Consider the following 27,421-nt stretch of genomic DNA (forward strand, 5'->3'; position numbering starts at 1 on the left):
ACTTGGCAGCTCTCCCCCTTCTCTCCTGTGGGCATTTTGTAAGTGTTAAGTTAGTGGTTTCCTTGCCCTGGCTCAAAACTGAGTCTGCTTGTCCATTGTTTCAGGTCAGGATGGAGAGGGATCAACGTCCGACTCACCAAGAGCAAGGGAGAAGCAGCAGCCTCAGGCTTGACCCTGCTCAACCCTTTTGCTGTTTGGGAAGGAATCACCAGGTTAGGTTTTGATGCTGGATTTCTTGGGAGAGCTGTTTTTTTAAAAGACAAAACCAGTTCAGCAATCAAGGTCTCAATGCCAAATGACAACTCACCTGCTGTTACACAGCTCTGGACTGGCCCAGAATCACCTTAAAATACACATTACTAGGTCAGGCTACAAGAAAATACAAAGAAAAAAGACCTGTATTAAATTCTCTACAGTAGATCTAGGCTAAGGATGCAGGAATTTTCTGGATCAGCTGCTGCTTTCCCACCACAACACACACACACACACACACAGCAAAAATAAACACAAAACCAGGCTTTGTTCATTTTACAAAAATAGCTCTTATGAGATTTAATGCCTGTCTCCATTTTAAGATGTTCCAGACAAAAATCAACCTCCATATTTTATATATAAGAACAGAACTTGTGACAAGCTGGAACATCCTCTCTGAGCATGAGTGAGTGTAGAAGGTCACCTGGGTAAAACCTGCCTTTAGCTTGTTCAAAATATCTGTGGTAACGTCAAGTGTTCCCAATAATGATCCAGAAAAACAAAAAGAAAAGACATAAACCCCAGACTTCACAACAGAAACAGAGATTCCTTACACAACAGCTAAGGAATATCCGGTTAGGTAATTAAAAAATGCACCAATGTTTTCATAAACTATTAAGCTAAAATGGCTACTATAGAGTTATATAAGGGAGCACCTACAGGTTGAATCTCTTCTGCTTTATTAGGAAGCTAAAAAAGACAGAAGAGAACCTTATCCTGGCGAGGTTATCTTCATTACCTGGAAGTTCTGCAACCACAGGCAAAACAAGGCGAGTATTTTCCCCTCTGAGAGGCAAGCAGGCTGCATTTTGAGACTTCTAATTTTACAATTCGCCCTCCCAGACAAGATTTCCAAAGCAAATGCTAAAACCGTCTCAAGTTAAGATATAAATAAATAAAGAGGAGTGACAGGACTCCCATGGGATGTCCTGACTTATGCTACAGCAGAAAATAGTCTCTTAAATCTGAGCACGAAGTGGTTTGAAATAATTTACATGTGATCCATACCCTGTGACGTGCCTCTTATTTTTGGTTCTTGTTCTCTCAGGCATTGAGGAGATTTATGTGGGATTTCAGTGAGATTAACCATATGCACTCCCAGGAGTTCTGGATGTTGTCACAGGCCTGCCAAGGAACCTAAAGGTGAGGCCTGCTGCCACACCATGATGCTTAATGGGATTTTAATTAATTTAGCTGATTCTTTGAGCGTTGCTGTGTTTTAGTCTTGAGTGTGCACGTCTAGATTGAGAGCTGAGTTCCTGGAGAGACAGCAGCACTGTGGATTAGCACTTATTAGTCCAGTCTCACAGCAAGTAGAAAAGACTCAAGTCACACTTCAAGTTGGTTTGAGGACCAGGAGAATAGTGAAGAAGCCTCACTATCCACCTAAAGCACAAGCTGCAGGCTCAGCAGAGGTAACCAGGGGTCCCTGCCCTTCTCTGAAGGCAGCAGGGAGGTTGGGCACCCTTTAATTCCGGCACTCTGAGGACGTCGGGCTGCGAACTGTTGACATCAGGTGGGACTTGTAGGTCTTGCTCAGGCCGGTCATCCAGAACTTGAGAAGTTTGACATTGTCCTCCTCTGCAGCTCCCAGAATGCTCAGCAGTTTTTGGGTATCTTCCTTGGGTCTGCTGTCCACTTTAGTGAATTTAAAGAGGACTTTCACTTTACTGCAGGAGCAAGAGATTCCTGTCATTATCAAATGGATTCACACACCATCAAACAGGGAACAAGGAGGAGCTGGAGCTTCTCTTGGCACCTACTGCAACTAAATGTTAATAAAAGCTTCAACCCATGTTTCATTGAAACTATTCTCATGCTTTGATAAAGGAGGGTGATTAGTTAGGGAGATGACTCATTTTCAGTAATAGTGGGCGTATTTCTAGTTTGGCTTTTTCATTCTAGCAGAAAGTAGAACAATTAATTGTGACAACTGGGAGACACATCCAGTGCCCATCTGCCTTCAGGTAAATTCACAAAGTCATGATGTTCCATGAATTATTTCACATGACTGACTGGTCTTCCTTTACAGCTGCCTGCACCTCTGAAATGCAGTGCCTGAAGGCAGGACCCGGGCATGTGTTTGGGTGTCACCTGTGCTGGGGTATGGCCACACTGACAGGCACAGAGGGATCTGCATATTTAATCCTCCTAACCAAGGTGAGGCAGACAGGTGTTGTCATGCAGGTAACCTACAGATGTGTGAACTGGAGCATAAAGGTTAAGAACTGCTGAAAGCCAAGAAGAGAGCTAGGACTAGAGTAGGAAATTCTTAACTCCTGACTTAATTTGTTCCTGTAAATCCAACTGAACTGCAGCAGAAGTCACCTGACTAAAGTGGGTCCTGCACTCTGCTGTTGCTGTTCCAGGAGCAGCACCAAAGCTGCTCCTCTGGAAGCAAGGGAGCTGTACTTACTTCATCCACTCCTCCTTCAGGCAAACAAGGCACTGATCCACAACATCCACAGAGAGGTTCTGGTTGGTCAGGGCAGCTTCGATCTTGTTCAAGATTGTCGGGCCAACTGCAGGAGCAGAAAAATGGGGAAAGGGTGAGAAAGAGGACACACAAGCTAAAGGTTACTGATTACACCTTTACTACTAATAATTGTTAGCTATATCCCCCAGTGGCCTGCTGGGATTTCATTTCCATGGAAGAGGAGCTAAAGATCATCTCATTATAAAAACATCTGATCTGTGAAGCAACATGGAATTTAGTGAAGGACCCTGGGACATCCAAATAGGTTCAGGGGCCTTTGTTTTTTCTTCAGAACCACTTTTAAACTCCTGCTTAGCTCTTGTTGTCCTTATCAAAAGATCGTTAAAAATACAAGGTTATGCAAAAAAATTTCATGCTTCTTTGTACAATATACAAACATACACATAAAAACACAAACCCTCAGCTAATACTTGATTTAATGCTCCTCTTGTTAAGGGCAGTTCCAGGATACTTAGTGAAAAAATAAATCAGCAACCAATTCAAAGCATTTCTGGACCACTTTTTGGAAGTCCCTAGGAGACCTTTTTCCCAGCAGTCCATGGCCTATTAAGTTTGATGCTGTGGTGGAGAAAAGACCTTGCAGTGACTATTTTTGTGCAGAAGTTTCTGGACATGCCACTGACTGGATGGAAAATAAACTGCTGTATTTATACACATGGGATCAACAACAGGAAGAGCACTATGCAGAGAGCAAGTCTCTGCTTTGCATCTCTGTCTTCAGGGACAAAGAGGAAGGATGAGCCATCTGCTGTGTCTTTTGAGACACTCAGTGAGGCCAATTCATCTAAATTAAGACTTCCCAGAAAAGACAAGACTGATGGACCTGACTCAAATCACCTCTAGATGCAAGGGTTCAACTACTGGAAGGAAGTAGGTAAAATTTCAAAAGTCTGGGTATTTCTCTATCAGTCATATTTGACCACCAAGTGGAACACGGAATATTATGTGATGTCATGGTTCTTACAAGTTAGCCTTACTCAAAATAAGCACACAAGTATCCCAGGATTGAAAGTGTTCACTGTGGGTTACAGAATTTCCCTACAATTTTTCTTATACCTGTGTTACAGAATCCATTTCTCATTTATGAAAACTAATAGGAAAAATCCTGATCTGGTAGAGCAAATCTTTTATAATTGAACAATCTGTGGTGAACCTCAAGCTGCTAAACCCCAGCTGAATACTGACCTCGCTTCTACCCAAACCTCCTTAAGGGCCAGTACACGAAAACCAGGTAAAGATCAAGATGCTCTTTTAATCTCAGTGACAGAGGGTCTTTCTTCTGCCAAATCACCCACCTCGATCTGCTGCAACGGGGCTCCCACTGGTGACAAGGAACTCGTACTTGTTGAGGGACTGCTCATCATCAAACAGGGTTGGGTAGAGACTGGAGCGGGTGGCAGCACGGACTTCCACGAGGACTGCAAACTCTGGAGCAACAAGAGCCCAGAAGGGCATGAGCTGTGCTAGCCCAGATTCTAAAACACAGCTACAGACCCTGCTTTGCCTAGAGAAGATGTCACATCTTTCAGTCACTGACCAGGCAAAGACACGGGGAAAACAAAATGAAGTCATTTGGGCTTTATTTCAGGCAGCCAATACTTATTTAAAAAAAACCCAAAATCTAATGTCCTTGAACATGACATGACAAGGAGAGGGTTCTGCAACAGGTTCTTACCAGATGCCAGGATGTGGGGTGGGATTTGGACGTGTGGGCTCAGGCCCAGGAAGTTGCAGCGATACGCCTCCTCATACTGGTCACTGTAGGGGATGATCCGCACGCACCCGATGGGCAGCATCGTCTGCAGGGGAGGAAACCAGCCAAGAGAAACTCTGGAATGAAACAAGTAAGTACAATTCTCTCCCTGATTTCCAGGGCTAAACCTGAGCTTAGCTTCCTGGCTAAGACCTGGAGCACTGCTTAGGCAGATGCTCCTGATTTGGGGGATCAAAGTAACCTACTCAGCCTGAGAGCCTCTGCAGTCACCGAGGACAAGCAAGAAATTCCAAGGTGGAGGGGATTTTGTTTTCTGCATGTTTTTGGGGGTTTTTTTGGTTGCTGTTTTTTCAAAACCATATAATTTAGAACACAGTCTTCACAAGATTACATGTCAGATCATTATAAAGGCTGGAGTAGTAGAGAAATGCATGTAAAAATATGTAGCCAAGAAACAAAAGAAAAGGTTTCTACCCGTAGGACATCAAAGGCAGACTGGACAAGATCCATATCCTGAGCTTTCCAGATGACCTGGTTCCCCATCAGAACATGCCAAGCCAGCATTCGGAATGCTGATGCCCCAAGAACCTGGAAAAAAAACCCCAAACCATTCTGCATTGGTTATAAAAATGAGTGAATTGTCTAGTTTGCCCTGTTAAAAACATGAGTGACAGATAAGAAAATGGCTAGAACAGCAGGAATGGACATGGAAATTCAGCACATGAACCTTGAGTACATGAAGCTTCCCCCTCAGCCAGGTCACTGGGAGCACAGGAGAAAGGCAAGATCCATACAGAATAATTTAATCTATTTGTATGCAATTTTTATCTCCAAAACATTTTTTTAAAAAGCAAGTATTACTTGGGTTTGAAGATGCTGCACAACCACTGTATTAAATTACTCTTCTTGGGAAGAAGAGAAGTGCAGAATTTGAGAGAAATCATCTGACCTCACCCCACATGACTGATGATCACCAGAGGCCCATGTGAGGAAGGGAGCATGCCCAGAGATGCAGTTCACATCATGCTCCTAGCTGGACACAGCACCATGGAATGTGCAGATTGCAGAAAATAAATAGATCTTTAAAAGAAAAATTAATTATCAGGAGAAAAAAGCTTGTGAACTCTGCAGCCTTTCTTACCTGTCTCATGTGCCTGAGAGAGCGGAAGACAGACAACCTCCTGTGAGCCACGTTCCAGCTGTTGCAATCTGGCATCAGAGATGTTTCAGGGGAGCTTTTGGACAGCTCCTGCCCTTCCACAACATCTGGCTGAGAAGAAGGCTTCTCCTCTTCCTCAGAACCATCCCAGCCTTCTGACTCTTCTTTCAAATCTAGCAAAAAAAAAAAACAAAAAAAAGGGAGATTGGTCATAAAAATTGCTGCTCACTAGGAATGGAAAGTGGCTCACATGCTGCACCCACGTGATTTTGGGTGTATGTGGGAAGACAGAGCTCAGAACACAGTAACTGAAAGTACTGGCAGCAGCACAGACACACTTGAGTGTTAATTCAGATAAAAAATAACTACTGATGGGTCAAGAAGGAATTTTCATCTTCTACAGACCAGAAAGTCATATTTTTTGATCAGCTATGTTCTCTATTCTTGTTTTAAAGGTTATGGACAAAGCTTTGTAGATTCTAGTCTACATGGTTAATAAAATAGTTCAACTAAGGAAAAAAAAACCCAAACAAACAATGATCTTTACTGGTAGAAAGTTTGTAGAAAAAGAAGTAAGAAATCCATATGTTGTGACTGCAAATCCTTCTGGCTGTACAGATTCAGTGGGAGGGCCAGCCCAGCCACAGAGAGGAACAATCTTGATGATGCAACTCTGCCACTCAAGTGACAAACACCAGTGCCTTTGAGGTGCCTGGATTCCACATTCCTGTCAGAGCCATCTCCAGATGGGAGAGTGCATCAGCTGCTGCACAGATTACCAGGTGAAGCTGATGAACAATAGCTGTGCTTAAGATGCTGATCAAAGGACTCAGTATTTCAGCATCTAAAGCAATCTCAGAGAGAGTTTTTGCAGCTCTGGAAATCTCTGTCTCACCTGCAAGTTTTTCCATCTGAACCAGGGTGTCTTCTGTGGGTGCTCCCTCCAGAAGCTTCTCTGTAAGCCGGCTACCACAGGCCTTCAGAAGCCTGGAGACATTGAAAGGAAGAGAAGCAGAGTCATGTAGCTTGCCAGGTGCAAAAATCCAGTAAGATTGATGTCATGATGTCAAACAAAACATCCAAGCACTAACCACTTTGTGCTACCTTCCAGCACATCCCTGTGTTTTGCTCAGTGTGGGACTATCCGCCCATTTTACAATCCCTGCCACATAAAGTCATCCAGATCCCAGCATTCTGCAATTTCTTTGTGCAGCATGCTTATTCCCCCATCCAAATCACATGCCAGTGTTGCAACCCTCCCTGTGGCATCTTTCCAGGGAAGTTTAATGAGCCAGTCAGGCACTGGAGCAACAGGACTCTCTCAGAGCCCAGTTGCTGTCATGCTGCTGATCCCAGCACAGGGGCACTCCCAGGTGAACCACCATGGTCTGTCATGTGTGAATTCCAGGTGCAACATGCTGGGGGTAGGAACATCTTTTATTCCTTTCTTCCACACTGCAAAACCTTTCCATCTGCATAACCATGACTTCTATTCGCTGCCACGTTAGTATTGCTTCACAGCAAAAAGACATTTTTTTTGTCCTAAAGACATCAGTGTTGGCTCCTTCCAATTCAGACACTATTTAGCAAAGTCTAAGTATTACCTAAAAAAAAAAAAAAAAACCCAACAAAAAAAATTAAACCCAAACACTCAAATGGCACTCCCACTCTTTCAGGACATGGCAGCATCCTCCAGAGGAAGGAGCTGAGAAGAGCAGTGGCATTACCAAGCGAAGGAGGTGTGCAGGCAGGCCCAGAGGTTCTCATCGTTGGTCAGGGACGTCAGGGAGCGCGCGGCGTTCCCGTTGCGCTGGTGCAGGAAGGGGGTGAAGGCCGTGTTCATGCGCTGGGCACGCTGGGGGCACCCAAACTGCTCTGCTTCAAACACCTGCACACACAGCAAGGGCAGGGTCACACGCTGAAAGAGGTTCAGGTTTTGCTTGCAAAACTCAGGCAAAAAAAAAAAAAAAAACCAAAAAAAAACCCACCCCAAAAATACCAAGTGAAAAGGGTGTGTCACACACACGCATCCAATCATGGGAGAACAGAGAGAAGGAATATCTTCTTCTTAGATGGACTAAAAGTAACATTAAGTAGTACTTGAGCTCCAAAATCATTGTCCTTCCCAGATTTACTTAATTACAAAGCTGTTGTCTACGAGGCCTGTGAAAAGCGTGTGAAAAGAGTGTTTCAAATTACAAAAACACCCTGTTCCTTCCCTCTTACATCCCCAGACACTGAATCCTGGAATGGTTTGGACTGGGAAGATCAACCTGTTCCAAATCTCCTTGCCACAGGCACCTGTCACCTTCCATGAGACCAGGATGCTCCAAGCCCTATCCAACCTGGCCACGAACACTTCCAGGGATGGGGATACACACCATCCTGCTGAGCCTTGTGTCAATCTTAATGACCACCCTGGCATGAGCTGGATCAGCTTTTGACTCAGCTGCCAATCAGGCATCATGATGCTGCACTGACACTGAGTCACAGGGACTTTGTGCACTGACCCACCTTCAGTGCTTTGCCCTGGAGCTCATCAATGATGCCTCTGATTTTTCCCAGCAAGAAAGGCCAGGAGTTGATGAGGTAAATCCGGTCCATCATGATGGTGATGATGCTATACCAGCGCTGGAAACCTCGGGCCAGGCTGTCTTTGATAAAGAAGGTGTGGCTGAACACAAAACCATGCTGCTCATCTCCAAAAAAAATAGGGCCTTCACGTCCTGGGCAGACCTGGAGGGAAGGGACAGACACCAAGGTTATTAAACACATCACAGAGTAACCAACTAAAAAGCTTCCTGCACTTTAATACCCACTTGGTGAATAAATGAAGTCTTTGTACAATACTATCCCAAAAGTGTGGTCAAACAGCCCTCTAAAGATATCCTACAAACGCTCCAAATCCTTCAATTTAACTGTATTTTAAGAATTCAGCTCCATTCAACTACAATACTGAGAATCCAGAAGGAATTTCGCTGATCCTGACACACAAATGTTCATTATTCTGTGAGGTTTTTCCTTCGTGTCTGTTAGGATGAATATTAATGGTCTACAAAGGGCACTCAACACCACATTCAAAGGTTTTTACAAAAAACAGGTTATCTTACAATGACAAATAATGAGCACAAGGAACAAAACCAAGAAGGGCATATTTTTAGCCTCACAAGGTGAGAGGAAGGAACCTTTGAGGTCATCAAAGATCAAATTTAAAAAATACCACCAATCCTGGAATAAACAGACTTCTGTGCCTGTCTTTCCACCTGGTTCTCTCCATGTTTCAGTCTGCAGAGAGCAGCCAGGATAAGCAATGGACTATCCTGGATTTGAAGTGACAGAGGAGGCACAAAGAGCATTTCCCTGTCCTCCACGGCAGGTACCTCACAGCTGAGGCTGCGGACGCAGGCCTGGCGCACGATGCTGAACAGCTGGGGGTGGTTTGGGTGCTGGTGGCTGACGTACTTGATGGAGGTTTCCTTGTCGTGGCTGACGTACCCCGGGTGTCCTCCTGCAAGAGAGCGGCAGCCCTGAAGGCAGAAAAGCAAATCCAGCCATAAATGAGCGTGCAGGTATCTGAGATTTCCAAAGAGCTCTGACTGTTCCCTCCAAAGCACCGTAAAATCTTATTTACACACACAGACAGGAACACAAAGACTCAGAAGACAAGGAAGGTGAGTCAGGGTCAGGATTTGAACTCAGGTCCTCACACAAAACTCTGATATACTTCTTCTGCTTTTATGCTCATTTTCCACTATTTAAGCCCACTATGAACTTAGTGCTGGTAAAGTTCAGTTACAGCAGCTGAGAAACCAACCGGCCAAACAAAACTGGCCACAACTGAAGGGAAAGTAAATAATAAATATGTGAGAGGAAGTACTGATAGAAAACAAATATGAGAATCATAGAATGGTTTGGGTTGGAAGGGACCTTAAAGAGCACCTCATTCCACCCCCTGCCATGGGAAGGGACACCTTCCCAAGCCCCATGCAACCTGGCCTTGGACACTTCCTAGGATGGGGCAGCCACAGCTTCTCTGGGCAACCTGTGCCAGGGCCTCACTACCCTGAGAGGGAATAATTTTTTAGTATATCTAACCTAAATTTCCCCTTTTTTCAGTTTCAACACACTACTCCTTGTCTTATCACTGCAGTTCCTGATGAAAGTCCTTCTCTGGATTCCCTGCAGGCCCCTTCAGACACTGGAAAGGTACTGCGAGGTCTCCACACAAACTTCTGTTCTCCAGGCTGAACAGCCCTGAATGAATGAGAATATAATTTTTTCCTATTGTTTTTATTGTTTTACTTTTTAATTCTTTCCTAACCAATACTGCTCTTAAAATTACTATTAATAATTTATCTGATCTAATCTAACAAAATAAATGTTCTTCAAGGATGAGCAAAGCATTTCTCAGCCACAGGAGAATCACAAATCACAGAACTTAAAGAGACATCAAGGTCCTGTCAAGGTGTATGCATTCAACAACAGCTCCTTCATCCTCTTGTCATGGATCACCAGGATTACAGTTAGGGCTAGCTTGCAGTTTATGAGGACTTGGACATCTTCTGGCACTGACACATATAAAACATATTCTGTTCACATTTTTATTTGTCTCTAAACAATTCAATTTACATCAGAGAATCCCAGAGCCCTTTAGCACAGCCAAGGACGGAGATCCCCACGCACAGATTTTCCCACTTGCCTCACACATGTCTGATTTCTTTGGCCCTGGGCTGCTGGAGTCGGCGCTGGCCCCTTCAGCCGGGCTGTGCGAGCGGATCCTGCTGCTCATCTGAATCCCACCTTCCTCCTCCTCTGCCTGCTCGTTCTGCCCGGAGATGTCCCCGCTGCCGGCGCCCTGCGGGAGCGGCGAGTGCAGGACCTCGGTGCAGAACAGGGTGCGAGGGCCGTGGAGCTCGCAGAAATGGCACAGGGCAACGATGGCGTTCATCGTGAGGGCTCAGCACCGCCGCCAGGCTCCTGCAGCCAGGGGCAGAGCACACGGTCAGTACACAGATACAGGGCAGCTCTCAGCCCTTGCTGCTGCTCTGCACCCCACCCGGAGCAGCTGGCCTTAAGCTCAGCCTGAGACCTCCAGGACCATCAAGTCCAACCGATCCCCACCTTGTCACCCAGCCCAGAGCACTGAGTGCCGTGTCCAGTCTTTCCTTAGACACCTCCAGGGATGGTGACTCCAACACCTCCCCAGGCATTGCACTGATCCAGGAGCAACCTTCTGTTTGCTGATGGGCAACCCCATCAGCAACTCACCCTGCCGTGCCCAGATGCTGGACGCTGATCCAGGACACGTCAAGCCCCGTGGGGGTGAATGGGGCTGGACCAATCCATCAAGCCCAGATACCTCCAGTATTACAGGTTCAGGGAATCCCAGAATGGTTTGGGTAGGAAGTGACCTTGGAAATAACCCAGTACAACCTCCTGCCACGGACAGGACACCTTCCCCTATCCCAGATTGCTCCAAGCCCCATCCAACCTGGCCTTGGACACTTCCAGGGATGGAGAAGCCACAGCTTCTCTGGACAACCTGTGCTTCCCCACACTCACAGGCCAAATTCCTTCCCAATATCCTATCTAAGCCTGCTGTCGGTTTGAAGCCGTTCCCCCTGGTCGTGTCACTCCACACCCCTGTAAATAGTCTTGTCCCATCTTTCCTGCAAGTTCTATTTAGGTACTGGAAGGCCACAATTAGGTCACCCCGAAGCCTTCCCCTTTCTAGGCTGAACAATCCCAATTCTCCCAGCCTTTCCTCAAAGGCCAGGTGCTCTTCCCCCCCGATCACCTTGGTGGCCTCCTCTGGATCAAGGCTGAGCTCAGACCAGAAGATCCCCCGTGGCCGGAGCCTCAGGCCGGATCGGGCGGGCGCTGCGGAGCACCCAGGGAGCCGAACGCTCAGGCCCTGCCGGAGCCAGCCTGTCCCGCGGGTGCAGTGTCCGGCTCCCCGCTCCCCGTCACCGCGGCCCCGCTCCCTTCCCCGCCGCCCCGCTCCCGTGCCCGCCGCCCCGCTCACCGCGGCGCCCCCGGCCCGTCCCGAGCCTGACACCGACTGACCCACCGGCCCTACCACCCCACCGCCAGCCGGGGGGGGGGGGAGGGGGGGCAGGGACACACAGCGCCCCGCCCGCGCGCCCGCCGCCGCCGCGGAGAAGCGAGAAGATGGAGAACAAGGTAGGAGAGAGACAGAGAGAGAGATGAGAAGCCCGTTCGTACCGCGGGACTGAGCCGGCCGTCCCGCCCGGAGAGCCGCCACCCCCCGGCTGCTGCAGTGGCTCGGCCCAGGGCCGCCCTGTCCACAGGGGCCGGGCGGAGCCATTATCTCAGAGGGGGGTGTAAGAAGGTCTGGAAGGCGCACCCTCCCCGCCCGCGCTACACCTGCCCAGCTGTCACGGCGCAGAGCGGAGCAGCGGTGTTCCATCACCGGGGACACCGGAAGGGACGAGCGGCAGCCAGCGACCGGCGGGGGCCGCCCCGGGAGCGGACGGCGCTCCCCCCGCGGGGTGGTACGGGCCGCGCTGTGGGTCATGTGACCCGCGGGCTCTGGGAGGGGACCCGGGGTGGCCGCGGGCGGAGCCCCGGAGGGGCCGGGACCGGGACCGGGACCGGGACCGGAGCCGGGGCCGGGACCGGGACCGGGACCGGAGCCGGGGCCGGGATGGAAACCGCGGCCGGGTTGGAGCCTGCCGCATTAACGAGCTTCGCCATCGGCTGTCGCAGAGCCCCTTCCCGGGACTTTCTCCGGCCTCAGGGCGGTGCCGTGTTCTCGCAGGCTCGGCGCGATTTCTCCATTGGAGACTCAGCACCCACCGTCTGTGTTAGTTCCTTAAAGTGCTCAGAATGTTAGATTATGGCAGATGAAGGTTTCACAATACTGTCGTTTCCCGATGTATAAAGCGGCTCTGTGGAAGTGTTTGCACAGGTACAGCCCGGGAAGGGCAGGGGAGCAGATGCCCAAGTTAAGCCTGTTCAGGCTCTTTATTTCCATTAAACAACTCCTGTTTCTCTTCAGGATATCACATTTAAATATTAAAATATTATTTATCTCTTAAGAATCTATGATGGAAAGCTAAACCAAATTCCATATGAACCTATTGACCTTCAAAAATAATAAAGTACCAGATTCCTCCCTGCCCCTTGGAGTCGCCACTTAAAGAACTTTAAATACCTGAATCTGAACAAAAAGAATAAGTTTTCAGGTAGATAACAGCATAGATTATTCAACTGAGTAAAACTCGTACTTTAATCCCAAGAAAGAGCAGCTATTGCTGATACCACTACACAACACACCTCTGGGTCCAAGCACAGCCACTCATGGACTAATAATTATGTCTTTGATTAAAACAATAGCCAGATGGTCAGCAAGATGGATTGTTACAGAAATACAGAGCTCAGACACAAATCCCAGAATGGTTTGGGTTGGAAGGACCTCATGGACCATCCCATGCCAAGCCCCTGCTGTGGGCAGGGACATCTTCACTAGACTAGTGAAGATGCGTTCCATCCAAAATCCCAAAGCTCATCTCAGTCAAGGACCTGCAGCAGCACTTCTCCAGAAAGACACTAAAGAAAGATTATTTCTACTTGGAATTGCTCAGCAGAGCTCTGAGAAGCCACCAGCAGGGTTTCAGCACCTCTGGAGCAGAGGGCACTGCCACACACAGCAGGCAACCAGCAGCCTCCCCAGTCAGCCAAAAATCACCTCCTGAAAAGCAACCACAACAGAGAGATCCCCCCAAAAAACCTAAGAAAACCCCAAATGGAAAAGACCTACAATCTCATTGAAGACAAACTAAGAACCACTCGTTTGTTATCTTTATTTTCCAATAGTACATTTAAACAACTTCTCAGGACTAAGCTCCCGGGCCAGCGTGGCACACGGAGAACATTTCCTAGGTTATACAGACGGCCTGTGACAACACAAACACGGGGCTGTGGCTGTGCCGTGGCACACACAGGGAGCTGTGGAGGAGGAGGCAGCTGCAGTTACACCACGGAGCAATGGCTCAGCACAGCTCGCTCTGGGGCTCCTCAGTGGCACAAAACCAGGAGTGGGGGCTGGCTGGACACAGCTTCCAACCATTCCTCCTTAGGAACATTTCCAAATCTCACCGTGACTGGCCTAGAGACCCCTCCTGTGGCTATGAACTGCAGCTGCACATGTGATGCTGCCTTCAGAAGTGCATTTTGTGTCTTTGCCAATTAAAATGCATCAAAATCAGAGTCAGATATCAAAGCGTGCACTCAGTATTCCCTGGACACATCTTGTGACCATGCAGGATGGGAAGGAACAGCCACGAGACCTCTGAGAGTCCAAGTTGGGAGCAGCACAGCACGCAGTGTTCCTAGATTTCAGCAGAAGTCCTTCCCTGCAGTAAATACAAATTAAAACCAGAAAGCCCAAGTGTTCTCGAAGCCTCTCAGCTGACCACAGCCCAGGCAATTAGTTCCAAGACTTGGAAGGAGCTGCTTCATTAAAAATCTGACTTAATTTCAGCGCTATCTCAAGACATGCAGATGCCAGATCATGTGTGTTTATCAAACGAGGACTTAAAAGCCCTTCCCTGGAGCACTTTTGGTGAATGCTTTATCTACTGATTCTACAGGTGGGACCTGACTTTGAATTTCTAACAGAATTCAGACATTGACAGCACAGACAGAAAAGGAACCGCAGCCATTCTCTAACTTTAAAAGCATTTGCCCTCTTAAAAATCAGATATGTAATGGAATATATCACTTTAAACTATTACACAGCTATTTTTGCCATCCTTTTGATGTGAGCATGGATTTATTTTATCTACTTTGGGCAAGGAAAAAGAAGAGAAAAATCTAGAGCTATTCACCAGCTGCATGGATTAGTTTGCTTCTAATTCCACAGCTGGAAAACCATCCTGCAGATCTCAGCAGGTAAATCCATGCTCAATAACAGGAACTAGTAGTGTAAAAATGGACATTCCTGGTTTTTTTCAGACTCCATGACAGCATCTTGAATACATTCTCCCCTGGCAATACATTCTCCCCTGGCAAGGGAGCCACTGGCAAAGAGAGTTGAGGCAGGCACATTTCTGGATGGGTGGGGTTTGGGGTCAGTTGTTTGCAGTCCCTTCTGTGAGTGCCACATGTGGTTGTAACAACCACCCTGTTTTGGGCTCAAGCCACAGCATCACTAATTACTCATTTAATACTTCCATGGGACCAGAGGGGAAAATGCTGTATGTTCAGCATTAAAATCACTGCAGGATTAACAAGGCTAAAAACCTTCCAAGTCATAGATCTCTTCTAGTTACAAGACTTGTGAGTTATGAAAAACCCCAAGATCTTGCTTAAAGATCAGATATAAAAGTTGTCCCAATGGAATTCTCTCAGGCAGGAAGTGATGAGCTACTCACACTATGGACCTCCACTGTGTTCACTACTAAATTGCTATTTTATACTTTTTTAAAAATGTCCTCCACCACCAACCACAACCTGGGACACCTCTCTGCACCAGAAGGCAGCACCCTGCTGCCACCAACACTTCTGTATCAGCGCTGGAAGCACAAATGGAATATTTTCAACCATAGGTGACCTCAATACATACAAACTTCTCACAGCAAGAGCCAGGAATGCTCAGCTCCCACCTGGACAAAAGCTGGCAGGGCAGCAGGAGCAAGCAGCTCCTGGCCAGGTGTTTCAGTAGGAAGCAGTGGCTGTTGAGCTTCTTGTTTTCTGATTTGATGACGGGTTTATTTCTGCCTGACAGGAAGGTGTTTGAACAGTGAGAATCTTCAAATACACGAGAATGACAGAAAATTAAACAGCCTGTTGGATTTAAGGGGTGAAGCACTTTAAAGAATCCAATAGCAAAGTTTCAAAGTTTAAAATAGTAAATTAAAAACCAGGTACCATTCCAACACATTATATCTGAATAAAATCCTGCATTTTGAGAGCTGTATAGAATTCTATTTATGTTCCATGCAGAAATACAGGTTTCCACCAAAGAAACAATCAGCCTGTTGAATACCTTCATGCCAGTTGCACAGGAACAAACATTTAAATTTCTTTCAGTGTAAACAACTTCCTATCTAGAATCCTCCAGAACACCAATGTTTTCCAAATATCCTTTTGTTTAGGCCTAATAAATTTCATCTAAGAGCAAATAATATTAGCAGATATTTTGCAACAGAAACTTAAAATCATAAACAGCTGTCACGTATGTTTTCCATATATGATTCTTACTTTGCAGCAAACTTCCTTACAAGGACATGTTGATATCCTCATCCTTTCTGGAAGAACAGTTCTTATTTCCTCATTTAACAGACAGCACCAGCTACATGGGGCATATGCAAATTCCCTACATTATGATTTGCTTGAACTCCACCTCTCTGCCCCCACCACACATATGATAAATCTGCACTTTGAGCCAACTTTAAATACAGAATAATGAACCAATAATTATCTTGTAAGTGAACCAACACTGGTTTGTATTCTTCCCTGAATAACACTTTCTTTTGCAGAAGAGGAGGACTGCTACAGAAACACGGCAACATTCAAACCCTTTAAAACAAAAGGTAGATTATTTAATGCATTAACAATGTTAATCTGAAGATAAATAAATCCACAACAGACTTTCAAGTTTCTTTTGAGATTTCCTTTTTCTTTGCAGAGAATATTTCTGATATTATACAGTACTGAGAGGGTGTTCTTTTATTTTCTTAATGTCCAGGTGAAAAGCAAAGCTCAGTTCTCTCTGCTCTCTTTGTGGAACTCCTCAATGCCCTGTTCCAGGCGTGATTCTTTCGTAAGCTTTTACTTGAAAGCGGAGTGGTGAGCAACATTAATTTCAAGAATAACTGGATGGTTTGGTCCCTGAGTCATCTTCTTGAGAGCCCATACTCTGAAAGGGAAAGAGTTAGTTCTGTTCAGAAACAGGTCTGCAGGCTTGAGAATGACAGGTCTTTGAAGTGAACAGGGAGGAAAATAAAGTGCCTATGAAATAACATGAACTTAATTTTCTGGTTAAAATCACTGCAGGATTAATTAGGGAAAAGCACCTTTAAAATTAATAAATTATCTTTATGATGTGTCATGATGTTTATGCACATATTATTAATAATATGTAATAACAACACTGTAAATACTGACATTCAGTACAATATACTCACTGCACTGAATGAATCTCTTACATACTCTGACAAGACATTAAATCCATTACCTTCTGCACAAACTGAGGGTTCACAGTGATCTCTTGATCCATGGCTTTCAGTCGTTCATCAAGCTCTATACATTTCAGCATCTTAAAAATATGTATGAAATTGATTACTTTGTCCAGCTTGTACCTAATCTTCAACACATTTCACGGCTGTGCCACGTAGAACAAGTAATTTCTGCCACCACTAAAGTTCTACATCAAAATGTTCTCATCCCTCACCTCCCAAACAAAAGTGTAAGACCGTATTTTATTCCCTTCATTTGATCCATGCCTTCCTTTTTAAGGCCATTGATAGACAGTACCCTGAGGCTCAACCACCTTAACCTACAGGCAGGTTACTGAGAGCCAATGGAAGTGATCCTTCAAGTTTAAAACTCTAAAAACAATCTTTCTAATCCACTCAAGGATCTTCCTATCATCAACAGCAAGCAGTCAGTCTCCTGAAACAGCTCAAGCTGTGCAGGACAAAACAGGGAACACATTGAGAGAGAGTATTAATCTAAAACCCATGAAAATACTGTGAAATAGTAATATAGTGATTTACAGTCCTCACTCTCTATATCTAAGTTACTACACTGGCTCCTGCCAGCACCTCTCTGATTACAGTCTAAGGTTCTTTGGTAAGAATTCCAAAAGGAGTAAAAGATTTACCTCCTGATCAATGTTATGAAGCATAGCTGGATTGTTATATTTTTCAGGATTATCATGGAAACAGACCATACCATCTTTCTGATTAATACTTGCGAAGATTTCACCATCTTCTATCTGAAATGACAGAGGGTTCAATAGAAGTTATCAGCAAGAACAGAATTTCAGGTAACTACAACACACAGACTCTTTGTGGAATTGTCTTTAACTTGGTTGCTTTTACTTCCCACAGCTTCCCAAAAACACGATTCATGCCTTATCTTACAATGCTTTTAGATTTTTTGAGAACAGCCTCAACACCACAGTACACTGTCAGCATTTCCTCCACCCTGAAGAAGAGCTGCTCAAGATGTGTACTGCCAACCCAAACACTAATTATGGGATAGCTTCCCCAGGCCAGAGGTCTTACCATGTGGAGGACGTATTTTTCTGCTTCTTGGGGCCCCGACAGCTGCACCCGACTTGCCATGTCTTGTAATGACAATGTTAAAAATGTCTGAAATTTAGAAAGTTTTTAAGTGTTAAAACTGGATGTTAAGGATTTTCCTGTTGATGCTTCATGGTCTGTGTAACCTGACTGTGGAAGTCTGATGGGAGGGAACAAGTGGAACACAGAATTATTGAAGAGTAAGAGTGAGTCAGTTCTTCCTCCAGACATTAATTTGTTACACTGAGCACGTATGGAGTCATTACTCATTCCTGAGATTTCATTTTACACCAGACAGTCCTGACCACATCCAACCTCTTCCTCTCACCTTTTTTACACAAAAAAGTGACTCTCCACCCCTTGAATTTCCTTCAAGAGGTGCATATACTAAGCTCCTCATGAGATTTTTTCCTACTGCAACAAATATGATTTGAGCTTGCAAAAAAAACCTGCTTTCCCCAATCACCTTTCAGGATTAATCTGATCTCTCGGCTGAAGGAGCAATTAACTTCAGTGCTTCTGTTTTTCCTTTTATTTCAGTCACTTCCAAAATCTCTCCAGTTCACTCACTCCTTTCTAATGAAGTGGCCTGTAAAGTTCAGTTTTCTTATTTTTTGAATAGGGATGAAGGTCACTGGGTTGCAGCTCTCACTTTTTTGATTACCTGTGAAAACCCCATGGGCAAACACCTCTGACAGACAGATTGAATCACCTTTTAAATAATGCATAAGCAGCCAACTGATTTGTTTTCCTATACAGAGCATTCTAGTCTCCTTTGTTTCAGACACAAATCTCAGTTTAAGTGATTTCTCTGCCACATTACTATGTTATCATTTAGCTCTAAATCAAATATATTTCAGAAATACACTCTCACAGAAGAAAACTGTCCACAATTTCTCTTACCTTGGTTAGCCTCTGAATATTTTTTTTGTAGAGAGATGACAAGCATTGCTTAACCAGCCCCATATTGTTATCTCTTGTGAAAGTTTCACTGTGTTTGTTCACCAGATTTCGAAGCTCCGAGGGTTTATTGGTTGAATAAACTTGTGCTAATTCATGGTAAGCATTGCTAAGAGGCTGCAATTAGAAAAATGAGAACCCTTCTTGAAGAACACAGTGTTCACCCAGCCTCACAAAACCTATTCAGTGCTCCAACATTAGAAGCCATGCAGGCATTGAAGTAAATTTAAGTAGCTTGGGCACTTCTCATAAAAAAGACAGGATGCCCATACATGGCTTTATGGCAATGACAAACCCTCACACACTAAAATCTGTATTACTGCTGTGTAGCATTTAGTAAACATCATTCCAGGACCTCTGTGTGGCAGTTTTACTTACAGCAGTGTGAACAGCTCTCAAGTGACCAGCTGAGTTTGAGGTAAGCATTGCCAGTAACTGCCCATCCATTATATTTGTTCTGCCCTCTAAGACATCCATCCTTGACCACTTCAGGTCACAGCATCGACAACAGAGACTCAGAGGGTGAAACCAGTTCACCTAAACTACTTTAAAATGTTTTCAGCCTTTTTATTAGTCTCTGAAATTAGAAGAATTTTGGAACTCTCTAGAATTTTGGTCACAAATCAACAAGCTCGGTGTTAAGTAAGAACTAGTTTTAGAATTGTGTTACTGAGGATCAGAACTCTCTCAGTAGCAGTTTTGTCTCCCACCTACACCTCCTAATCTGAATGCTTACAGACTCCAAACTTGCAGTTTTTTCAGCTTTTATTCTTTAAAAAGCTGGGGTCTGGGAACAAACTGTTTAGCATTTTGTGCTTCAATCAGATGAAGTTAAAGGTCAAATCTTTTCATAATGACACTGCAGCTTGAAAGTCAATTGAAATCTGAGTATTTTTAAAATTTTAACATAAGAAGCTATAGAGGAATGCGCACTATCAGTGAAAGGAATACTGATTAGTACTATTCAACACTGAAGTTTTCCCAGATTTAAAAAACCCTTATCACTGACATCATACAATCATAGAATGGTTTGGGTTGAAGGAACCTTCAAGTTCATCTTACTCCAAACCCCTGCCATGGACAGGGACACTTTCCACTGTTACACACTTACAAATTCAGATTTGTTGATCTATTATGTAGAAGTATTTGCAATACTTACCTTAATGAATCTACCAACTATCTGGGAAGTGTATTTTGGTAGCTGCTGAACTTTACCAAGTAGTATCAAAGAAACTAGGATATACTTTTTATATGATTCCAACATAATATGACTGACTGCCATGGCTGGAGTAGTTATTGCCTAAGCAAGAGAGAAAGAAATGGAACAGAAATTTAGTCTGCTTACTGGTAGATCCTGGTAGTTACTGCATGAATAAAAAACTCAATTTCAAGCTGCATGTAGAAAGGATACAGTGACATATGAAATTCTCCTTTGAGTGCTGAAGCTTAACTAACTTCTGTCAAAATTAATTATCCAGACATACGCAAAAGAAAGGGAATTTTATACAAGCTACTCAAAACATATCACATTACAGTGGTGCCTGTCTTAAAAGAGATCTGCTCAGATAGAATCAAAACTTCCTTCCTTGGAATGTATCTAAACTTGTACCAGAAATCACCTGTAGCTACCTGTGAGCCTGGATTTACACAGTCCCTCAAAGAGGTTTTCTAAAGCTATTACATTGTCAGAGGTCTGCAGAATAGGGAAAAAGGATTTTAGTTCACTATGATAATGGAACTACTCAAGAGCTGACCCTAATTTACAAAAAAAGAAAAATGCTGCACCAATTTGTTTTGCACATTTCACAAGCATTTCCCTCATACACAAGATTTACCTAATTTTACTACTTTTATTTCCTTCCCAGATAAAGCAAAACCAGCAAATATTATAACAGCATTGAAAAAATATAACTCCTCTCATAAAAGTAGCAAAGGCCTTAGCAAAACCTCTGGACTATTTTTATTTTTTAAGGACACACAACCGTGTGTCAGCCCATGACCTGTTTCTGTGCTGCAGTTTCAAGCAGACAGCTGAAAAATATTTATACTGAGATAAATTTAACATCACTCTTTGAGCAGCACAGCTTTATGGTGCAACAAGGCTGTGAGAGACTTTCTTTAAAGGAAAACATTTCCATACACAGCCTGATTGTGCCAGTTCAAAGGTGCTGTGTTTTCTCAGCACTATTACACATCTACTTCTGCCTTTCCAGACATCACACTTCAGACTTATGGTTTCATTTCAAGTTACCTGTTCATAAAAGTAGAGTGCTCTTTCAAAGTTCTTTAGCCCAGTGTATATCATCCCACCATAGTAGTAGTAACATAAAAAGTGCTTCGCATCATATGCCCCATTCTCTTTACAAATATCCATCATGTCCACATCTAGATACGGGAGGGCAGGTTTAAAGCATTTTGCTAACAAACAGAGCTACAAGAAAATAAATCAAGTTTTCAGAAATTAGCCACTTCCATTCAAGTTTCCATGAGAAGGAATTGAAACTAAATTAATTAGTACTACTGCATAAATATCAGTCTCCCACGAGTTAAAAAACAGAGCATGTCCATAGTGGAGTAACACAAGTTGAAAATCTTTAGTACAGATTATGAACTGTTATAAAATTATCTGACTCCTAAAGAAATTAAACTCTGACAAAGCTGTTTGAAACTCCAGGACTGCCAGACTACTGTGCTGGCAGCACTAAATATTGCTCTGAACATTCCTGTCCAACCCTAAATCCCAGGGGCCAAGACTGAGACAGAAATACAAATCCAGGCCAAAGACACCATGACAAACATAAACTTGTCTTTTGTCAGTCTTGAGCAGACAGGAGCTGGATATTATACTGATACCACGCAAGTTAAGTTCAGTGTGACTTTTAGCCCACAGAGAAGGAATGTCAAAGGACCTTCTGAAGTCATCAACAAAACCAAAGATCTGGGGACATGCACTGAACATTTAAAATTAATAATTAATCTGTATATCAGACTTGGATTTTATTTCAGTACATCATATTATTTAATGCTAGGAAAAAAACCAAACAAAAACCCAGTTGAAAATCCATTCTTACACTGCAATACGTGAATGTGCATTTCCTTGAAGTTTTACAGGTATTTTATAAGCTTTTATTCTCACAAAAAGCCCTTGTGATCCCCTTACCTGGCAGAGATCTGCATGTATTGAGGTCAGCTGGTTTGTGTTCATCTGCATCTTGTCTATGGCTTGTCTGAGAATGCTAATTCCTCGCAGGGGCTGTCAGAAATTACATCTCTTTCAGATAATTTCTCATAGATGGCAGCACATTGGATCTTATGTTGACACTTACAAATGAAAAATAACACTAATTGACAGGTTCCATTAAGTAATAGTTAACTTGAGGTTCCCTTTTTGTAGGATATCACAGTCTTTTGGAGAATAAAATTAACCTTGGCTATACAATTTTTCCTGATAAAGTCTTCAATTCTGCTCCACAAAGCCAATCTCACCAGGAATACAGTAATCTATATCAATAAAAAACCTTCTTGACTCCATGAATCCATCCAAACTCCCAACAAATACTAAAAACAAGGTTCTCACTTCAGTTCACTTAAAAGTAGAGATCAGAGCTGGTCTGTCTCAGGCTGGACTTCACCAAAGTGGCCTGGAAAAGTCAGGATTTAGCAACAAAACCACTGGTCAAGTATTTGTTAATCAAGTTTCCTGCATATTTTAAGGCATTTCATTAAGAACATTATGTAACACCAGTGAGAATAACACTGAGACTAAAATCACTGACTCAGCAGTGCCAATAACCCTTGCACCTCTTTCCTCTACTCATGCATTGTCTGAAGAATATTCTTGGTACTACAGATCTCTTATTTTGTGTGGGAGAACATGTTTTTAGGTGACTTCTCCCCCAAAAAATTATCTTCCTTAGGTTTTCCTTAAGAGAAATCTTAGAATTTTGAGTTTGGCTCATTATCTTTCAGTAAACTTAACAATTAAAGAGCTGCATAGAAACACTTGATGTGAAGTTAGTGACAAATCTTTATGGAGTAAGAGGCTGGTAACACCCCCTTTAAGCCTTGGGTATGGAGTAACTTATTTGTACTAGATGGTACTTGCTCACCTGTTTTCTCTCCACAAGGGCATTTGTTAACTGGTGGCACAGGCCAGCAACTACACAGAGTAAAAAAACAAACAAGAAAAACACCTCAGTGAAAAAAAATCAGTATTATCAAACTATCCAAAAATATATCAAGTCTGAAATTAGGCTTAACTTACAAGTGTCTGTTGCATATCTAATGTGTTCTCCATTGCAAGTGCTGATAAAAAGCTGCACCTGCGAGAATAACGTTTCGAAGTCAGGGATGCTGGGCATAGAAAACTTCACAAACCTGAAACAAAGAAACAAAAGGTTTAGCATTTATTGCTTGGAGGTTCATAAAAAAAAGATTAATTTTCATTGCTAAGTCTCTGCATGTAGGTTCTTGCAAACAAATCCAAATGAGACATGGCATAGGATTTCCCCATTAGCTGCACAGCAACATCTGAAAACACCTTTTAATGCACAATATAATTAGCAATTTAGTGCAAACTACAATGGCAAAGATAATTTTCAGTATTATCAGTATTTTGTTTCGAAAGAGTAGTAGAACAAGTGCTAGAATTCTGATCTTTGCCTTAAGAGAAAATTTTAAAATGGCAGTGAAACCTGCAGATAGTTCACTTGACGTCAGATATGGCCAGTTGGAACTAAATATCTTCACCTTAAGTTCAGCATCCCCAAGGCAACTCAATTTTATCTTGAACTCCAGACAGCAGCAAGAGCCTCAGTGCTGTCTACAAACACTCAAGAGCCATGATAAAAGCCTGTTTCTGACTGGAATAAAACATCTTCCTCTATGCTTACAGTTCAGTGAAAATATGCCCTGAAAATAAAGTTTTAAAAGCTCATTCTACATATTTTTTTCTGAACACATATGGAAAAACACTTATCATGGAATCCCAGAATGGTTTGGGTTGGAAGGGACCTCAGAGTCCATCCAGTTCCAATCCCTTGGAATCAATCATGGGCAGGGACACTTTCCAATATCCCAGGTTGCTCCAAGCTCTGTCCAAGCTGGCCTTGGACACTCCCAGGGATGGGACAGTCAAAGCTTCTCCAGGCAACTTGTCCCAGGGCCAGAACAAAAAGCTTTGCCTGTCTGACAGTTCAGCTCATTGCCTGAAGTTTTAGTATTTACTTAAAAGCAAGCAACACTTACAAGACAGCAAGAACACCTAGTGAGTGTTCCTGTACATCCAGGGCACCAAGCACTGTATCCAGATGGGAAAGATTTTTTGCTAGCAGCTCTCCACTTTTATTGATCAGTTCACAAAGCTGGGTCATTTGCCCTGAAAAATAAAAAGCATTGTTGTCAAAGCCTAGTTAAAGTACATTCACCCATTCCCACACTTCTCTGCTTCCTCATGTAACAGCAGGAAATAATAATACCACCCCGAAATTTAATTTTCTTTAATAAAACAGGCATTAATTTTCTGCCCACCACATTTTTTTAATATAAAACAAATACCAGAGCTTGTTCCTTGCTGGTCCTCAAGCACTACTCAACTTTCAGGTCTGCTCATAAGCATTTTTTTGAAGTAGACATTAAAGTTAGAAATAAGTACCTACAACAAAAGTATTTAAAAACCTGTCCTTAAATTTACTTTGTACAATTAAAACTAGTGTTATTCTATATGCTGTGTGCTATGCACACAGCATGGAAAGGGACTACTTTGAATGAGGAAGGTATGGCAAGCCCCAAAACCCTCATAAAAGAAAGCAGATCCATTCCCATGAGCTGCTTTCAAGCTCTTCCTCCCCAGTAAATAACTGAATTAATTAAAACTACGTCCTTCTGAAGCAGAGCATTGTTTCAATGTTCAATCCTTGCAGATTAGAGAGAAAAAAGAGAGCTTCTCTCACCCTTAACAAAAGTCTCCAGAAAATGAGGAATAGTTGCTCCATTCAGAGAGATTTATACTACCCTCAGGTCTCTGGCCTTTTCTTTGAGAAAGGAATAGGAGGGAAATTCTAGCAATGAAATGTTAGTTTTGAAGTGACAGAGGGATCAAAATTCCAAATGGGGGACCAGAGCCCAGAAACTCACCTCCAAAACTATTCTCTTTCCTATGAAATTTAAAAAAGACATAAGCAAGGGAAGGAATAGGGCTTGTAAAACTCTCTGCGCTTTGATCATGGTGCTCAGGCACTGCAAAACCCTAGTTCTGGTTTCCTCCCTGTTCCAGAAATCCACCCCTTCTACAAAACAAAACAAAATAAACCCCAGACAGACTCTGAGCAAACTGCTCTAGTGGAGTGTGCCCCTGTCCATGGCAAGGGTTGGAAAGAGACGGCCCTGAAGGTTTCTCCCAACCCAAACCATTCTGGGATTCTGTGATCTATCTCTCTACCCACACACCGAACAATTTACAGTCTAAGCAGAAATTCCAGTATTCCAGTACCAGGCCCAACTAAATGTCCCTTTCTGTCACCTCCCAGGTGGCCAAATGCCAGCCAGGAACCAGCACATGCACACACACATTGCTCCTGAGTGCTCTCACATCCAGCTCCTGGCTCTGGATTTACTTTCACAGAATTCCAGAAGGGTTTGGGTTGGAAGGAACTTCAAAGATCATCTCATTCCATCCTCTGCCATGGCAGGGACACCTCCCACTGTCCCAGGTTGCTCCAAGCTCTGTCCAACCTGGTCTTGGACACTTCCAGGGATCCAGGGGCTGCCACAGCTTCTCTGGCAATTCAGTGCCAGGGCCTGCTCACCCTCACAGGGAAGAATTCTTGCCTAATATCCAATCTAACCCTATTCTCTGCTTATTATGAAGCCATTCCTCCTTTCCTATCCCTCCAAGCCCTTATAAATAAGTCTCTCCTCATCTTTCCTGTAGCTCCCTCCAGATCCTGGAAGGCAACAATTAGGCCACCCTAGAGCCTTTTCTTTTTTCCAGACTGAACAATCCAGATTCTCACAGCCCTTCCTCAAAGCTCCATCCCTCCAATCATCTTGGTGGCCTCATCTGGACTTGCTCCATCAAGTCCATGCCCTTACTGTGCTGGGGACTTTCTCACAGAGAACATCTCCCCGGCTCATCCCTAATGGGAGAACTTCAATAAAGCCCACCAGCCTCCCCTTGAGCCTTCTGCCTCCCCAAAACTCTGTGACAGAAAGTTCTCCAGCTCAACTACAGAAGTACAAGGATCCATCTTCCATCTGGTTTGTACCCACACCCTGCAGGCACAACTTGTCTTTAAAGTAGAAATATTTGTATTTATTGCGTGAAACCCGAGTAGGAGAAAGCTGGAGCTCAACCCAAGAACTACAAGAGATAAGACCTGGGGCCACGGTGTGAAACATCCATTTTTGATCAGCTTCTGGGAGGAAACATCCCAGGCAGAGACCAGTCCGAACACATTTCACAGAGCATCAATACACAGGGAAAGTTCAAGAACCAGAAAACGCTGCGCCCACACAGAGTGAAAATAGGAGTTTGGCAGTAAAACTGAGGAATTCTAATTGTGATTATTAAAGCCCTTTGTGGACACGTGGGTACAGTCTCTGATCTGTCACACAGTTCCGTGGTGGGGCGGGACTCTCTGTCTACGCTCTGCTTGCAAATTAGAGCACGGACACTTGGACAATTCAGAAATATATTTTAAATCACATTTATCACAACCAGTCTGTTCATTACGGGGGTGACAGGCTGGGCCGCACAATCCCATTTAAAGCCCTAGCGATGCTCGCTCCTCCCCCTGTTTTAAAGGCTCCGATTTTGGCAGGATCACCGATCCTGGGAGAGCTCCGTGAGAGCACCGCCGGCCCTTCGTGCCCTGTCACACCGCCAGGATCCTCTCGGGGCTGTCCCGAACTAACCCCGGCACGGCCCCGCCGCCGCGGGGCTGCAGCAGCGCGGACCCGCGCCTGAGGCAGCGCCGTGCGAGCGGGCAGGCCCCGGCCCGCCGCGCCGTCACCCGCGCCTTTTGACCAGCTCCTTCGCTCTTCGCCGTCCTCCCTCGTCCCCGCGGGCCCGCCCCGTCCTCGCGGCGCCCCCGGCCGGCCCCGTCCCGCTCACCCTGGGCCGAGAGCTGCCGGACGCTGTTGACGAACTGCTCCAGGGCCGACGCCATCTTGGCGGCTCGCGCCGCGGCCGCGCGCGCCGAGGGGGCGGGGCGGGGCGGGGCGGGGGGAGCGGCGCGCGCCGCCCGCCGCCCGCCAATCAGGGCCCGCCGCGGGGGCCGCGCGCCGCCCGCCGCCTCTCGCGAGAAGCGCGGTCGCCCTGGCAACCGCCGGGCCCGCGTCAGGCGCGCGGGCGGGGCCGTGACTCAGCAGCGCCTGAGGGGGGGGCGGCGGTGACGTCATGGCGCTGTCGCCATGACATATGTCGCGACATGCGGGCCCCGCGACATGCGGGCCCCGCGACATGCGGGCCCCGCGACACGACGGCCCATGTGAGAAGGGACCCTGCGCCGCCGGGACCCCAGTGACACCGGGCCCTCCCCACACGCGTGGCCGGTGCCTCCCGC

The 27,421-nt window shown here is 44.9% G+C and overlaps 2 protein-coding genes across 3 annotated transcripts; both read right to left on the reverse strand.

Annotated features, from left to right (window-relative positions):
* Positions 1-537: 537 nt before the first annotated feature.
* On the reverse strand, positions 538-12,091 carry FLCN (folliculin). Of its 2 annotated transcripts, none has more exons than XM_077786894.1 (12): positions 11,848-12,091; positions 10,322-10,599; positions 9,003-9,149; positions 8,137-8,358; positions 7,350-7,510; positions 6,518-6,609; positions 5,605-5,795; positions 4,938-5,051; positions 4,425-4,548; positions 4,045-4,176; positions 2,669-2,774; positions 538-1,890 (listed from the first exon to the last, which is right to left on the reverse strand). In XM_077786894.1, exons 2-12 carry the CDS (start codon positions 10,568-10,570, stop codon positions 1,659-1,661), a joined length of 1,770 nt encoding a protein of 589 aa, XP_077643020.1. In that variant the 5' UTR covers positions 10,571-10,599; positions 11,848-12,091; the 3' UTR covers positions 538-1,658. The 2 variants fall into 2 exon arrangements, with proteins under 2 accessions (XP_077643020.1, XP_021405591.1); XM_021549916.3 differs by lacking the exon at positions 11,848-12,091 and adding an exon at positions 11,648-11,717 and having other exon boundaries at positions 538-1,922.
* A 4,155-nt stretch (positions 12,092-16,246) lies between these two features.
* On the reverse strand, positions 16,247-27,057 carry COPS3 (COP9 signalosome subunit 3). Its single transcript, XM_021549938.3, has 12 exons — positions 26,971-27,057; positions 24,105-24,234; positions 23,122-23,234; positions 22,967-23,016; positions 22,018-22,110; positions 21,109-21,288; positions 20,017-20,157; positions 18,801-18,974; positions 17,880-17,966; positions 17,474-17,587; positions 16,826-16,906; positions 16,247-16,507 (listed from the first exon to the last, which is right to left on the reverse strand). The coding sequence occupies exons 1-12, from the start codon at positions 27,023-27,025 to the stop codon at positions 16,454-16,456; spliced, it is 1,272 nt and encodes a 423-aa protein (XP_021405613.1). The 5' UTR covers positions 27,026-27,057; the 3' UTR covers positions 16,247-16,453.
* Between the last annotated feature and the right edge of the window lie 364 nt (positions 27,058-27,421).

The sequence above is a fragment of the Lonchura striata genome, chromosome 16 (assembly GCF_046129695.1).
Source record: "Lonchura striata isolate bLonStr1 chromosome 16, bLonStr1.mat, whole genome shotgun sequence".
Classification (NCBI taxonomy): Eukaryota; Metazoa; Chordata; class Aves; order Passeriformes; family Estrildidae; genus Lonchura; species Lonchura striata.